This window comes from Hyperolius riggenbachi, chromosome 2 (assembly GCF_040937935.1).
Source record: "Hyperolius riggenbachi isolate aHypRig1 chromosome 2, aHypRig1.pri, whole genome shotgun sequence".
NCBI lineage: Eukaryota > Metazoa > Chordata > Amphibia > Anura > Hyperoliidae > Hyperolius > Hyperolius riggenbachi.
The window spans coordinates 296,660,539-296,678,112 of record NC_090647.1 but is presented as its reverse complement, the minus strand read 5'-3'; the positions used below and the strand labels follow the sequence as shown (position 1 = coordinate 296,678,112).

The 17,574-nt window shown below is 44.1% G+C and overlaps 1 protein-coding gene across 3 annotated transcripts in view; it reads right to left on the bottom strand.

Annotated features, from left to right (window-relative positions):
• The window catches only part of IFNLR1 (interferon lambda receptor 1), a 62,091-nt gene extending 45,720 nt beyond the window's left edge, over positions 1 to 16,371 (bottom strand). For all 3 annotated transcript variants that reach the window (XM_068268999.1, XM_068269000.1, XM_068269001.1), the window contains exon 1: positions 16,225 to 16,371. In XM_068268999.1, coding sequence (XP_068125100.1) covers positions 16,225 to 16,285 — 61 coding nt within the window. In that variant the 5' untranslated portion in view covers positions 16,286 to 16,371. The remainder of the gene's footprint in view (positions 1 to 16,224) is intronic.
• Between the last annotated feature and the right edge of the window lie 1,203 nt (positions 16,372 to 17,574).

Sequence of the window (17,574 nt, the reverse complement as noted above, 5' to 3'; positions counted from 1 at the left end):
GATGCAGGGCCAGATTCTATGTCCCACCAGTAGATGAACTGGCTTGCGGCGTACAACAGACACTGCGCCAGTTCACCCGCTGTAGCTCACCAGGTCCAATGGTGGCTGCGGAAGTCCCTGGAGTCCGGCAGAGACGCCATGGGAAAATGGCGTCTGAAGCCCAGCGCTGGAGTCTATTTGTGTCTCCAGTGCTGGGCTTCACAACCATTTTCCTGTAGCCCTGCTCTGCCTTGACATCGTGGGAGATTTGCAGCCGGTCTTGCTGCAATGAAGATCAGAGAGAGACGCCGGAGGCCAAGAGAGGATTCACCTGCTAGGTGAGGTCATTATTCCTTTCAGGAGCCACCCTGGCTATTAGGGGACGCTATCTGGTGGAGTGTGGGGGGGGGGGGGCAGGTTAGGTTTGTGGGTGTAACACAAAACATTGAAGGGGAACACTACCTCATACCTACTTTTTGGGTGTTAAAATTATTTGCCTTATATGTTTATATATGTATTTTTGGGAAAATACTGTCAATATGTTTATTTCGGGGAATTGTTGCCACATTATGTATATTTTCTTGAGAAACATTGCCACATTATGTGTATTTTGTAGGGAAACACTGCTACATTATGTGTATTTTGTGGGAAACGCTGTCACATGATGTGTATTTTGGGGGAAACCTTGCCGCATTATGTGTATTTTGGGGGGAAATGCTTCTAAATTATTTATTTTGGGGAAAACGGCTGCCCACTTATGTGTATTTTGCGGGAAAATGCTGCCAATTAAGTGTATTTCTGGGTCAACTAATACTGCTAATACTGGGGCACACCAGTTAACTTAAACTAGGGAAGGGCCTGCTCATACTGGGGCACACTGGTCAATTTAAACTGGGGAGGTGGTTGCTAATAACTGTGGGGGTATCAGCTATCTTCACTGGTCCGCCCCCCTTGCGTCAAATTTAAGATTCCTATGTGGCCCACGAGTCAAAATATTTGCCCTGTTCTGGATGCAAGGGATTTGCGAGGGGCAAAATAAAAGCTAAGGCTATCATCTGCACCTTATGAGGAAATTGCACACGAGTTTGGCAGCTGGACACGTCTATGTTTTATAACCCTTTGCTCTGTGAATGCGATTTTAAGAGGGTTTCATTGTCTCTTGGCATCCCACAGAGTATTCAGCAGCTTGTTGTGTGTTTTTGCATTGAGCAGGACTAGCTGCCTTCCAGTATTCTTTAATTACAAAAGGTAGATTTTTAGGAATAAGCAAAATAGGCAGATACTTAGGGCACTACCCTGTTCTTTATAGAAGTCTCATATACAACTACCCACTACACTGAGGAAGGATAGCATGTTTTGTTAAAGCATAATTCTGATGTGTTTTTTGCCCTTATGATGCCTGTGTCTGTAATTTAATATAATAAAGGGCTTTTCACCTGATTAAGGGCATTATCCAATTTGAAGGGTAACATTACTCCCCCCCCCCCATCTAAGTAGGCTATGCTTCTCCTCACCATATCAGCCAGAATTCCACCTATTCAGGTGCCACCATTCAACTAGCAGTGCCCCAACTCCCAGTGCAACATCCCAGCATGCCCCCTTACCCAACACTGCACCTCAACGAGTATCCACTCCACTTCGGAGTCCATCCCCTACATAGAAGACAATAATCTATATCAGCATAAGCTCTTCAACCAACGCAGACTAGGGGGAGATCTTGAATAGTACATGCATCAAGCATTCGTTGCAGAAGGCATTGCAGAAAGTCAGGTGCAATGACATGGCGGCTCACTATCCAAACATCCTGCGTATTAGGCTATATCATGCCATGTTACATAATTGCTGCATCTTTGACTTTACTAGCATTAGAGTAAATGGCATAACAACATTTTTTGCAGATACAGCTGTGTAACAAATTTTTTTTTCTCAAGAAAAATGCAGGAATTCTGTATGTGAACTTTGAATGTTTGTAGCTTTCGCTTCTAAGCATGGACAAGATAATTGATACAAAATGTACATATGAAGTCGGTACCCATACACTATACATTACTTTTAATAGATTATTTAAGTAGTTGAATCTAATACAAAGCTATAGGATTAGGCATCAAGGGGTGAATTACCATTTAGAGAGAGGTTACCATTGGGCATTGTTTCCGCTAGGGATGGTTTGCAGCATTTTTCCACATGATAATTAGGCAAGGGAAATGTAGCCAACTAAAACCAATAAACTGCCAGCAGAATTTGTGACTAGAAGGATTTGGGTGCATATTTGCATCAATAAGTATCAGCATGTGTCTCGGGGACGCACATCGGCACAAATACAAACAGGCCCTTAGGCAGTCAGGGAAGATAGGGAGATTGGTTAGGACCAAATGAAAGAAAGAATCATCCCAATATGTCAGTAATTCACATCCAAATTAACAGGCACAAAAACCTGACAGCCCGCTATCTGCTATTGCCAGTTGTAGCTACAGTTTCTGTAGAGCTGTCAATGTGTCACAAGCCAGCATATTATTAAATAATTAAGAGTAAGGTTTGTGATGACATACATGTGTCTCTGCTGCTTTTCACAAGTTTCTGTCTGGGATAACATTTGCAGCTGGTTTCACTGTGAAAATGTTTTAGTATGATTCATTCACAAAGACGTGGGGCTTCATCTATAAGTCTGCCCAAAGGAAGAGCTGTTCTAGTTCGTGTTTCTCCTTAATAAGCCAGTTCTGCCCTTCTTGTTTTCCTACTCAACGTCAACCTGAACAAAGACTCGCCTTCGCAAATAGCTACACTAACAAACAAAACCACAAATAACTTTTGTTCCCTGATCTCAGTTTTGTGAACATAAGGAGTGTCTACAGTAAACTGTCCCCTGGCTGAGCTGGTCAACACTGCTGACACAGTCCATAATCCTACTGTCTAGTTCTAATAAAAATAATTGTAGCTCAGAGAAGCTTAGAAGCTGACATTACACGTCTATAGCCAGAAAAAGACGTTACCTGCCCCTGAGTTTGCAGAGCAAGATGGCAGCCTCCATGACACGGACAAAACATTCTGCAGCTCCGGACAGTTAGATTAGATAGCAATATGCCTTACATTTTATTGGTATGTTCCCTTTTTGAAAGCTTGTGCTCACCAAGTACCTCCTGGTATAGTAAAAATGATGTCATGTACCCCTTGACACAGAGTTTTTGATAGTAGTACATGGTAATTTAAAAAAAAATGTCCATGTGTTTACAATTCCATTAAATTAGCTAATTCTAATTTGGTGTTATTGTTTATTATTATTTTGGGTTTATTTGATTTATAATTTTCTAAAACTCTAAATGTATTATACTCGATTAAATCAAGCCTGGGTATCCAATGCACCCATCAAAAGTACCCCCTTTGTTGAGCGTACCACACATTAAGGCTAATTATAGACCTTTTTTTGCATTACGGTGGGGATGTGATGCGCCTGCTGCATCCCACTGCAACGCAAAATATGACAGCTATATGATCCTGCAGCAGAGTGTGCTAACAGGGTCATATGCATAATGCCAACCCCTGCTCAGCGATGTACTCCTTGCTGGACAGAAAATGCATCACTAGTATTCCCATCAGTCCGGTCATGCACTGCACTGTGCTGCGTCATTCACACATAGGGCTTGATTCAGAAAAGGGTGCTAAGTGTTAGCACGCCAGTAAAAAGACTCTTTGCATGTGCTAACATGTTTTGCACGTGCTAACTAGGGTGCTAAGTAGTTAGCACATGTAAACTACTTAGCATCCTAGTTAACACTAGAGTTGGGCCGAACGGTTCCATGCGAACTTCAGTGGTTCGCGTGACGTCCCGCAGGCGAAGTTTTGCGGAAGTTCGGTTCGCCCCATAATGCACCATGAGGGTCAACTTTGACCCTCTACATCACAGTCAGCAGGCCCAGTGTAGCCAATTAGGCTACACTAGCTCCTGGAGCCACTCCCCCCCTAATAAAAGGCAGGCAGCAGCGGCCATTAAGCTCACTCGTGTGCCTGCGTTAGTGAGAGTAGGGCGAGCTGCTGCAGACTGTCTCTCATAGGGAAAGATTAGTTAGGCTTAGCTTGTTCCTGGCTGCATACCTGTTCTGTTCAGTGAGCCCACCATACCTGTTCTGTTCAGTGAGCCCACTGGATACCTGCATTACCTGTTCAGTGATCCTGCCACTGCATACCTGTTCAGTGAACCTACCACTGCATACCTGTACTGTGAACCCACCACTGCATACCTGTTCAGTGAACCCACCACTGCATACCTGTTCAGTGAACCCACCACTGCATACCTGTTCAGTGAACCCACCACTGCATACCTGTTCAGTGAACCCACCCACTGCATACCTGTTCAGTGAACCCACCACTGCATACCTGTCAGTGAACCCACCACTGCATACCTGTTCAGTGAACCCACCACTGCATACCTGTTCAGTGAACCCACCACTGCATACCTGTACTGTTCAGTGAACCCACCACTGCATACCTGTTCAGTGAACCCACCACTGCATACCTGTACTGTTCAGTGAACCCAACCACTGCATACCTGTACTGTTCAGTGAACCCGCCACTGCATACCTGTACTGTTTCAGTGAACCCGCCACTGCATACCTGTTCTGTTCAGTGAACCCGCCACTGTATTCCTGTCAGTGAACCCACCACTGCATACCTGTTCTGTTCAGTGAACCCAACCACTGCATACCTGTTCTGTTCAGTGAACCCGCCACTGCATACCTGTTCTGTTCAGTGAACCCGCCACTGCATAACCTGTTCTGTTCAGTGACCGCCACTGCATACCTGTTCTGTTCAGTGAACCCGCCACTGCATACCTGTTCTGTTCAGTGAACCCGCCACTGCATACCTGTTCTGTTTAGTGAACCCGCCACTGCATACCTGTTCTGTTTAGTGAACCCGCCACTGCATACCTGTTCTGTTTAGTGAACCCGCCACTGCATACCTGTTCTGTGACCTGCACTGCATACCTGTTCTGTGAACCTGCACTGCATACCTGTTCTGTGAACCCACCACTGCATACCTGTTCTGTTCAGTGAACCCGCCACTGTATACCTGTTCTGTTCAGTGAACTGCCACTGTATACCTGTTCTGTTCAGTGAACCCACCACTGCATACCTGTTCTTTTTAGTGAACCCGCCACTGCATACCTGTTCTGTTAGTGAACCCGCCACTGTATACCTGTTCTGTGAACCTGCCACTGCATACCTGTTCTGTGAACCCACCACTGCATACCTGTTCTGTGAACCCACCACTGCATACCTGTACTGTTCAGTTAACCCGCCACTGTATACCTGTTCTGTCAGTGAACCTGCCACTGTATACCTTTACTGTTCAGTGAACCCGCCACTGCATACCTGTTCTGTGAACCGCCACTGCATACCTGTTCTGTGAACCCGCCACTGCATACCTGTTCTGTGACCCCGCCACTGCATACCTGTTGTGTTCAGTGAACCCGCCACTGTATACCTGTTCTGTGAACCTGCCACTGCATACCTGTTCTGTGAACCTGCACTGCATACCTGTTCTGTGAACCCACCACTGCATACCTGTTCTGTTCAGTGAACCCGCCACTGCATACCTGTTCTGTTCAGTGAACCCGCCACTGCATACCTGTTCTGTTCAGTGAACCCGCCACTGCATACCTGTTCTGTTCAGTGAACCCGCCACTGTATACCTGTTCAGTTAACCCGCCACTGCATACCTGTTCTGTTCAGTGAACCCGCCACTGCATACCTGTTCTGTTCAGTGAACCCACCGCATCAGTGCGCATACCTGTGCAGTTAAGTGAACCCACCTACCTACGTGAGTGCACGCAGTGTGATATACCACTCCCGTGCATACTAGATATGGACAAAACAGGTAGAGGAAGAGGTAGTGCCAGAGCCAGAGGAAGGCCACCCGGCAGGTCTGTGCGAGGTCGTGTAAATGTAATTTCGTGTGGACCTGGCCCACAGTACAGTGCTTCTGAAGAAGGCACGTCCCATCACCTCCCAAGATCGTCAGGACGTGGTTGAGTATTTAGCGACACAGAACACCTCATCTTGCTCAGCCACCAGCGCTACTACTAGCACCACTTCCCGCTGCATTTGACACTTCGCAAGAATTATTTGAGTGGTGAAATCACTGATGCACAGCCATTGTTGTTACAGCCAGATTAATTTTCACCAGCTCATATGTCTGAGTTACGCAGCAACACTATGGATGTAACGTGTAAGGCCGCTGTAATAATTTTTTCTGTGCGTGTACATGACTGCCTAATTTTTCTGGCTGCACTGCGGGCAGCTGCAACAACAAAAGAAAAGGCATGTACATGCGCCCATTCCCCTTCGTGATCATTACCTTGCGTGGTGAAGGGGCTTGCGTATCACAACGAAGCAATGACCGACGCCTAGATGAGTGTCTCGGGGGGCACACCCACGATAATAAGGTCGTTGCCTCATTGTGGTCAGACCAAATTTGATCAGCTGGACAGTCACATGTTCTGTCATTCAGCTACATCAGCCAGGCGACCACATGGCTGTAAAGCCACCAAAACCTGCACTCTCGCCATGGTGCGCACCAGTCCAGCATGGCCGTCACTACACAAACAGCTGTTTGCGGTGCGTTACACGGTGAGTTTGGTGTGTCAGTGTGAAGCAGTACCTTAATTACACTACCTGATTGATGTATACACATGCAAGATGTTTTAAAGCACTTTAGGCCTGTCATTTAGCATTCAATGTGATTTCTGCCCTTAAAACGCTGCTTTGCGTCAAATCCAGATTTTTCCCGGGGGACTTTTGGCATGTATCCCACTCCTCCACCTGGGGGTCCAGGTGTTAGACCCCTTGAAACATCTTTTCCAGCACTTTTGTGGCCAGCATAATTTTCCTTTTTTTCAAAGTTCGCATCCCCATTGAAGTCTATTGCGGTTCGCGAACGTTTACGCGAACCGAACCTTCCGCGGAAGTTCGCGAACCCGGTTCACGAATCGAAAATCGGAGGTTCGGCCCCACTCTAGTTAACACGTGCAAACTACTTAGCACCCTAGTTAGCATGGTGCTAAGTAGTAGTTTGCATGTGCTAACTATGGTGCTAAGTAGTTTGCATGAGCTAACTACGGTGCTAAGTTTGCATGTGCTAACTACGGTGCTAAGTAGTTTGCATGTGCTAACTACTTAGCACCCTAGTTAGGACGCCCAAAGCCTTTAGGCGTGCTAACTGGGTTAGGCCATAGTGTGTCACCCATAGCCTTACATTACCCAAGCACTGTGCGTCAAGCTCAATGCTGTCAGAAACGTGATGTTGCCCTTCCATTGGCTTGGATGCTTCAAGCTCACCGAAAGGGACCGCAATAAGTGTGAAAGTCTCTGTAGACTTTCATTGCTTTTGAGGCCCCTTGTGGCAAAATAGTGTAACACAATGCAATGCAGGAATTAGAGTACCTGCATGTGTAAAAGGAGCCTGAGAACCTAGGAATTAGATAGCAACAAAATAGAAGGAATATTGGAATATTAAAAGAGAAAGTACTTTTTGCAATTTTTTGGTTTCCTGTGTTTTCGCTATATCCCTGATTATTGAGTAGCTCTTGTGGAGGTGTTTTGTGGGGCACCTACAGGGATTTTTATTTATTGTGTATTCTCCCAATACATCACTATTCATTTTAAATTTGAAGGTTTTACTGTTCATTGTCTGTGCTCAATGACACCTTCATTGAATTATGCTAGAGCTCAAATCTATTAATTATTGACCCTTTTTATCTCTTTCCTGCTCCAGGAAGCCATTTACCTGACAGGAAAGTATTTTATGGCTGTAATCAATCAGTGCTACAGTCTGACCCAGTCCGGCCCGGTCCCCGACCCAGATAGAAACTGTCACTTGCATACCTGATGTTTAACTCTTTCAGGCAGAGAAAGAAACAAAGGAACACAGCCTAGTTATTGTTGTGCTTGGCACTATACATACACATGTCTATCTCATGTCACATGTCACCTCAGTTGTCCTTTAAGCCAGCATAACTACCGGTAATAAATTTCCTCTACCCTAGCCCATATCTACCATGTTTTACATACGGTACCTAAATTCCTTGAGTGCCAGTTAACAATTGATTCAGGCATTAAAGGGTCACCCAAGTCTCTGTTCTAATGTCAAACGTTTGTTTAAAGGAGAACTGAAGAGAGAGGTATATGGAGGCTGCCATGTTTATTTCCTTTTAAGCAATACCATTTGCCTGGCAGCCCTGCTGATCATCTACCTCTAATACTATTAGCCATAGCCCCTGAACAAGCATGCAGCAGATCAGGTGTTTCAGACTTTAAAGTCAGATCTGACAAGACTAGCTGCATGCTTGTTTCTGGTGTTATTCAGATACTACTGCAGAGAAAAAGACCAGCAGGGCTGTCAGGCAACTGGTATTGATTAAAAGGAAATAAATATGTCAGCCTCTGTGTACCTCTTACTTCAGTTCCCCTTTAAACTAATGGGGCACAGCAGGGTCAAACATTACAGGAGCGTTATTAGCTTCAGAGACTCCACAGTGAAAGAGTTACATTGAAGGGATTTCACCACATCATTTGGACGCAAGAATTTTTCTAAACTTAGATACTGAGTCCAGGAGTCACAATTGTAAAAATCTCTGGTGTTTTCCCGCACAGCGAAAATGCACATAATGCTTCCCAGTGCATAACTGCAGTGCACTGGGAGTAATTATTATTATTAATTGTATTTATAAAGCGCCAACATATTACGCAGCTCTGGACAATAAATATATACAATGATACAAGGATGACAGACATAACAATGTTATACAACAAAGAACAAAGTTATACAAGGCAAATAGTACAAACATAGCCGGCCTTTGATATGAGCGACCGGAGCGGTCGCTCAGGTCGCCGGCTTCCAAGGGGGCGACCTATAGCTGGTTACCTATACTGAGGGCACCTACACCTGATTTCTAATACTGGGGGCACCTATAGCTGGCTACCTTTACGGAGAGCACCAACTCCTGGCTACCTATACTGGAGGCACCTACGCCTGGCTACCTATGGGGGGAGATGGAGAACTTCAACTAACTTCCTATACTGGGGGCACCTATGCTTGGCAATCTATATTGAGGGCACCTACACATGAGATCCTATACTATGGCACCTATACCTGGCTACCTACCTATACTGAGTCTAAGGGCGTTTATTTTTTTTTTTTTGGGGGGGGGGGGGGGGGAGACACTGCGGCTGTAACGTGTGGTGCAAATTGTCTTTCTTTGTCATTTTAAATGGTGAGGGGGGGGGGGGGGGGGGGCGGCTAACACTGATTGTTTTTATTAATATTCCTGAAAGGTTCTAGCCTTCATTTTTAAGTATATTTAAGATAATGCACTCTTTCCATCCATTTGTGGTTATTAATGGTATTTTTTCTATTATACATATGTGACGTGTCACAGAGATCTGAGCATTTGGCGTGATGTGTAACAACGTCAAAAAAGGTTGGGAGCCACTGTCCTAGGAGATATCTCAGGAGAAAAGGAATTGCATATGGGCCTCTGTGTGTGTGTGTATGTGTGCGTGGGTGTGCACGCATGTGCGAAGAGGATAAAGGGGGGCACAAAAATCAGGTTTCGCTCAGGGCGCTGTGAAACCTAAGGCCGGCCCTGCTACAAAAGACATGATCATGCGATATGGGCTGGTTAGGTAGGCCCAGTAATACAAGTACAGGCTGTCATAGGAAAGAAGCACACGATCCTGTAGATTACACTAGGGAAGGGAAGACCCTGCCAGAGGCAGTAATGTGCCTTCTTCCCACTGCGGGAAAACACCTAGGCAATGTTGCTTTCTCACACAACATGATTCCCTACTGTATTGATGACAGTCAGGTGCTGTCAACTGGCTGTTGGCCAAAACTGAGCAGTTACTGCACATTCCTCAGTGGAAAAACGCTGCCATTTTCCACATACTCAAGTAAGTGTGACCCCTGCCTAACTCTGGATCTGATTCTTACCTTGCACACAAAATACAATATGAGGTATTTAATAAATAAGGTGGCAATAACGTAAGACCTTATTAAATAAGTTTTGTGCCTCAGGAGACATATATAATTGAGGTTGTGTTTTCTGTATGTGGGGTACTGTACGGGTCCTTTCCTAGAAACAATTGAGTTGCGTTTCTGTAGTGTTTGCATTTTTGACATGATTTTGAAGAATTGCGGTAAAATTGAGTGATTTTGCTGCGATTGATTATTCAAGTGAATGGGAATGCATTTTTTGAAGATGCAAACAGTGTAAACACAACACAAATGCAGCTAGTGGAAAAGGGCCCTTAGGGCTGTTTTCCACTGTGATTCGCATATACTCACTGCACGCGTTGGTAACATGATCATCAAGTAATCCAATGGGATCGCCGATTTGCGATTAGTGGAAAAAAAATGTGATTTGCCGGATCCCAAAAATAAATAAAAAAAATTGCATATATTTAGCAATTACTATGCGATTTTCGTGCACTCCTAAAGGCCTCTTTCAAAGTGGGACGATGCGTTTGATGCGACGTTAAAGTCACATAACGTGCCCCTAATGCAACGCATTGAAATACTATAACTTGGACGTTATAGTACATTCTTTAGCCATGCGTTTGGTGCTCCGTTTTCATCGCACAGTGATGGAACGAAAACGGCGCATGCGTTACATAAAAATGAAAAAAACATTACTGAGCATGTGCAACACACACAACGCAGCAGATTTGTTGCTAAACGCACAGTATGCAGCACTTTCTAAATATTGCTACATGTTACACACAACGCGACTGTACTGTGTACTGTGAATGTTGCACAGACTTAATATTGCTGTGCGTTAGTCCACGTTAAAACATTTTCTAACGTGCGACTTTAACGTCGCACTGTGAAAGAGGCCAAACAATGCTGATCAGAGCCAAACAGTGTTTGAAACAACCATCACTGTTCTTAAAGGGAACCTTAAAGAACAAGTGACACCCATGCTATCCTAAAAAGAAAAAACACACACAGTATATAAGATGATAAATACTAGGGGGCTGATTCACAAAGCGGTGATAACTCAGTTATCACGCCTAAAAGACTTTAGGCGTGATAACCTTTGCACTAGCAAAGTTATCACCGCTTTGTGCTCTAACTCGCGCGAAGCTACCGCGCGTACACAGTCCCATATGGCTTAATGGGCGCTACGCGCGCAAAACTTTGCGCGCGGGAGTTCGCGCGAATTCCTTCAGATCACGCCTTAACTAAGTTTAGGCGTGATAAAGGGCTTTTCACAGGCGTGCAAAGTGTTTGCACCGCTTTGTGAATCAGGCCCTAGTTCTACCTACATAACAAATGTATTGCACTGTCCATGTTATGATTTGTGTGAATTTTATAATGGAAAAGCATAGACTCCTAATCTAGGCAGTTTCCATCTTGGTTACCTTCGACCTCCTGACATTATTTCCTCCCTCTCTCTTTTTTTCTCCTCTTGCTAATTGTGTATTCGTTACCTGCTCTCCTCCTAGAGTTTTCAGACACTCCCACTGAGGTCTATAATACTAGAAAGTGCACTGTCTTATGTCATTAGAAGGAGGGGGAAATAAAAAGAAGAGGAGGAATGTATTATAGATACAAAGACCCCCCAGCATGCAACTGTTTGGCAATGGCACTTAAAGGGCCAGTGCTCCTAAGGTATATGATAACTCCAAACCATAACAGCACAACAAGTTTTGAATGCAGGATCAGCATCTTTATCACTTAACACACTCAGACCAGTTGCTGTTGAAATTAGATTTTTATGGTGACAATCCCACTTTAACTGAGAGGGATATGGATGTTTCCTTTTAAACAATACCAGTTGCATGTCAGTCCTCCTGATCTCTTTGGCTGCAGTACTGGCTAAATCACACACCTGAAGAGCATGCAGCTAATCCAGTCTGACTTCAGTCAGAGCACCTGATCTGCATGCTTGTTGAAGGACTGTGGCTAAAAGTATTAAAGACACACAGGATCAGCAGGAGAGTCAGGAAACTGGTATTATCTAAAAAGGAAAAATCCATATCCTTCTCAAGTTCCATTTAACTATATTATATGGAGCCTGTCATTGAAGTCACATTCTCCAAGGTCCCTTATGAAGTATGGATCAGGCCTTATTGCAGTTGAACTGAGAAATAAAAAAAAAATGTAATTTGTTGGAAATGAATTTCTCTGGTTTTTTTTCAATATAACTCAACCGGGGGTGGTGGATTTTTACCGATCAATTTTTATGAACATTTAATGATGTAGGGTAGATTGTTAATTTCTTACTGTATAGACAAGCAATATTTTCAAGGTTTGTCATTGAATACAGGTATGTGGTACATTGGTCAGATTTTTTTTCAAAATGTTACAATCAATCAGAAAAAGTTGATTGTAATTCTTGAACTAAAAATAAATTAAAACATTTTTAGTGCACAGCGTGGGCAGCTGAGAGGTGGCCCCTGAGTAGAGTCAGGTCTGAGTATGGCCTTGCTCAGATACGGCATGATGTGTTTTTTTCTTTTGCAACAGGTTAACTGCACCACATGTCAAACGCTGACATGTGTGAAGTTGCAAATGCTGCCTGCAATTACCGCTTATAGGCAGACGGAGACCGATGCTGTCGAAAACAAAAAAAAAACCCTGAGAATCTCCCATGATGGTTGGGTCGTGGGTGGAGGTGGGGTTGGGTTGTGCGGGGGGTCGTACCGTGTAAATTGGGCTTTAGATGGGATTAGTATCCATACAGAATATAAGTAATACTGGCTGACGAGGAGTTCGGTGAATGGTGTGAATGTTTTGGTTGTTAGAGGGGAATGACTAGGTCAGTAGGTGTGTATGTGGGTATAGGAGCTTGTATTTATGGGTGCATGAAGGTACAGACGGGTTTGTATGTGTAGTAGGATGTATGGGGGGGGGGGTGTATGTATCGGTCTGAACATGTGGGCTGGGTTGTATAAGAATATTTATGTTTGGTTTGTATACAGTTTGTAACTTTAATATGTATTTACTATATACGGATAAAATAAAGAGAAAGTATATAAAGAGTGTCGAACTATGAGGGCCCGTTTCCACTATAGCGTTGCGGAATCGCCGGCGAATCACCGCAGGCAAATCGCATGCGGGTGCGATTCCGCATGCGTTTTTTGCCGTGATTTCGCATGCGATTTCGCATAGGTAAGGCTGTATGCGAATTTAACAATGTCACTGCCTGTGTAAATTAACATTAATACCTATGCGAAATCGCATGTGAAATCGCGGCAAAAAACGCATGGGGAAAATGCATGCGATTTCCCTATTAAATACATTGCGTGCGATTCGCCTGCATTCCACACGCAGGCGAATTCTGAGGGCCCTACCCTGCAGATTTTTTCTGCACAGAAAAACGTGCGGGGAAACGCACAAGTGGAAACAGTCCCATCCACTTGTACTGACTGTGCGAATCCGCATGCGGGCAACGCATGCGGATTCGCGATAGTGGAAACGGGCCCTGATGCAAACTGATTTACCAGACATAAAGAGGTTTGCGATGAAGCCTATCTGCTGAGTCTAGTAGCGTAAATACAGAGCTGAGTTCGAAAGTAAGAAAAAAAAAAAAAAAAGAATCTCCCATGATGAGATGGACTGGCTCAAAACTTGATGGTTCTGTCAGATTTTAACTGCCTACTTTTTTCACAATAGTGGCCCTTTACATGTGAAAGAGACCTTAATCACTAAGAAATTGTGATTAGCATTTTGTAGTAGGTGCCCAGCCTTAGGGCTGGTTTCTATATAGCGAGCGCACTTTCAGCCGTGCTTATGGAAACGCAATCGCAGGGACAGCAGACAGTGCAAAGCCTGCACTCTATGATGTTTTCATGCATGCACTGCGATTCACCACTGAGTCGCAGCACATGGTTGCCTGCATTTCGGGGCGATCATGCTCACAATCCAATTCAGTATAATTAATGGGATCATAAAGTAAAGGTGCGTACACACGTCAGATAAAAGTCTTTGGAAAATGAAAGATCACAGACCAATTTTACCCCCTTCCATGTAGTATGAGAGCCATACTCTACACAGTCTATTCTATGGAGCTGAACTCCCCATCAGAAAAAAATCTTTGCAAGATGCTGCACACTCAGATGCTGTACACATGCAACAGATCAGTATCTGCAAAAGATCTGTTCCTGCAAAAGATCTGTTCCTGCAAAAGATCCATTCCTGCAAAATGCATTCATAGTCTATGATATCTGCAGGTCCCATACACACCTTGTTTAATGGACATTCATCTGCAGATCAGACAATTATCTGCCGATCTGAAGATCCAACCTGGTGGATCTGCTCTACAGATAATTGTCCATTAAACAAGGTGTGTATGAGATCTGCAGATATCATAGACTATGAATGCATTTTGCAGGAATGGATCTTTTCCAGGAACAGATCTTTTGCAGATACTGATCTATTGCATGTGTACAGCGGTCTTTGTGTGCAGCATCTTGCAATGATTTTTATCTGATGGGGAGTTCAGCTCCATAGAATAGACTGTGTAGAGCATGGCTCTCATACTACATGAAAGGGGGTAAAATTGGTCTGTGATCTTTCATTTTCCAAAGACTTTTATCTGACGTGTGTACCCACCTTTAGAGTTATAAATGTGTGTAAACTGCAATGGAGGCTGCACATAGACATAAATTCAAAGGTTGCATGCAGCAAGTTACAATAAATTGGTCCGTTACAACACAGAGATGTGAACAGGCCCATAGATGTGTATGGACAGTGAGTTGACATGCAGAAATAATTCTAAAATATTATTGTCATACATTTAACTAGGGACATAATTTAAACATTGTAATAACCGGGACAAATGGGCAAATAAAACGTGTGGGTTTTATCTATCGTAGCACATATTATTTTAAAACTACCATATAATGGCTGAAAACTGAGAAATAATGATTGTTGGTTCATTATTTTTCTTATTATTCCCTTTAAAATGTATATAAAATAAATCTTACCAAAAAGTACCACCCAAAGAAAGCCTAATTTGTGGTGAAAGTCATTGGCCAATGAATGGGAGGAGTGTGATGTGAAAATTGCTCTGTTTTTTTTTTAGGGGAAAAAAACTGTGGTTGGGAAGTGGTTGAACCACCAGCAAGCAAGACAATCCTCAAAATAATTTTGAAAGTACTTTTTCATCAGCTTTTGGTATGTTTTAAATTGGAAAGTGCTGAAAAGTTATTTTCAAAAGAAGTTGAAAATTATCTCCTAGGAGAAAAAGTTAATTGCATATGGGCCCCAGCGTGAAAAGAAGTGTTTGGGCCCGTTTCCACTCTCGCGGAAACGGCCGCGAATCCGCAGAGTTTCCCCGCAGGCAAATCGCGCGGGGAAACTCTGCCATAGGGGACAACGGCGCCGCCGGCCGAATCGCTTGCAGTAGCGATTCGGCCGGAAACCCCCACAGAATTCGCGGCGGAGGCTGCGATTCCCATAGCCGTGCATGGCACGGCTGATGGGAATCGCCTGCGATCCCGCCCACCCGCTCAGTGCCGGCGTGCGTCTACGAGACGCACGCCGCACTAGTGGAAACGAGCCCTTAAAGGAAACCAGAGACGAACAATAGTCAATGTTTTGTACATACCTCAGGCTTCCTCCAGCCCCATCTGCTTCCACGCCGCCATCCTCAGCCTTCTGTATTGCCGGTACCGGGCCCCATAACTTCAGCCAATCCCGGCCGGTCTGAGCATGCGCATTGCGCTCTCTCTGTCTCTCTCCAGCGGAGAATAGTATTGCGCAGGCGTATATCGGAAAGTTTACATCCAGTTATCATTTTTAAAACTGAACAGTATTATAGCTTCACAAGCAAAACACACAGAAGAATCTCAACATTTGGCTGGGATAAACAATAACCAGATGCGCTGTCCATGTGCACCATGCCACTTCATATAGATTCTGGGACATAATGAGCACATTGCCCTGTTCCTGAGCACTGTGTTCTCTGAACTACAGACTCCACGCTCAGAGTCACTGACATCACTATTTATAGCTGCAGCTGCCTTTCGCTCAGGTCTTTGGAGACTTACATGCAGTTTCAGTCTCACACCACCCGGCTACTCTCAATATATTTGAATTACTGCTGTTCTGACCCATTGTTTGTGGCTTTCTCTACTTTTGAAATACAGCCTGGTTAAACCGTTTTGCTGTTTCCTGAGCCAAATGAGTAAATATTCCTGTCTTTTGCTTCTACACACGCATATGCCGATGAGTAAAATAACATACCTGTTACATGCTCCAGAATATAGATAATGACCACAAGAGTCCATCCTGGCCAGGGAAGCATTGCTACATTACAGGGTTCCTCAATAACACCATGATTTTCAGACGAGACTCCTGCCTCGCAGGTGAACGCAGAGCTGCCTGGCTCACACTCTCTGACAACGTAGTTTCAACACACCCAGAAGGAAAGTCCCCATAGGCGTGTGCTTAGCTGCTTACTCCTGGATGCCCTCTTCCTGTCAAGTTCACTTCACACATGCTCAGGTAGTCGTACACACAGGTTGTTTAACGTCATTTAGTGATATGAATAAATATTAAAATAGTTTTGTTGTATTTTGTATATGGTTTGGACACTTGCCTAAAACACAAAGTAGCAGACTGTTAAATTGAGTAAGTGCTGTGAGCAATGGTAGTTTGTTCCAAAGATTAACATGTTTATATTTTCTTTTTTTTATTAATATTTTTTTAAAGTCAATTTGCTGCAGATAGTTGTTTTTTTTTTTACCATAAATCTGTACATTAAAGGCAGAGCCGGGACAAGGTCCTCCAGCACCCAAGGCTGAGACACCAAAGTGTGCCCCTCCATCCCTCCCACCCCAGCCGTCACACACTGATTGCTATTAGACTAAGAGGCGCCCCAGGGCCCCCAACACCTAAATCTCTAGTTATCTGGCTTGCAGTCACTGCCATGTATCCCCTTTTCTTATTTCTCTCTGCTTCATACACAATAGGGGAATGATAGCTGAGTGAGTTGTGCATCCCCTCCTACACTGCGCCCTGAGGCAGGAGCCTCTCTCGCCTCTGCCTTGGCCCGGCCCTGAATTAAAGGACGCTATACTTTGTATGTTTTTGGAAATGTTATTTTTCTGCAGAAGCTGCTATAGAAAACATGTACATGAAACATGAAAGACTGGGGTTGTACTTTAGGTTACTTTCACACTATGCACGTTGCATTGCGAAATTACGCATAGGGAGTGAAGCATAGAGTACATTGAAAGTATGCATCACTGCTACCATGAACACGCATGTTGTACGGTAAATGTACAGCATGCTGTGTGTTATTTCGACAGAACCCTTGCACCGCCGTTGCGCTGGTGTGATGCGATTATATTGTCCGTTGCAATGGAACTCAATGGATGCAATGTCCAAGGAGCCTTAGGATACAGTGAAGCAAACAGTCGATGAAAAGTATGCTTCACTGTCAACCCGCATGCTATGCCGTAACGCACTACCATTATAATTACGCATTTACCATTATACTACCATTACAATACTACTGCAATGGGATGTCACACTCCATTAGATCACACCCGTTGTTCTGTCATCGCAGAGGTTTTTGCATTGCAGACAATT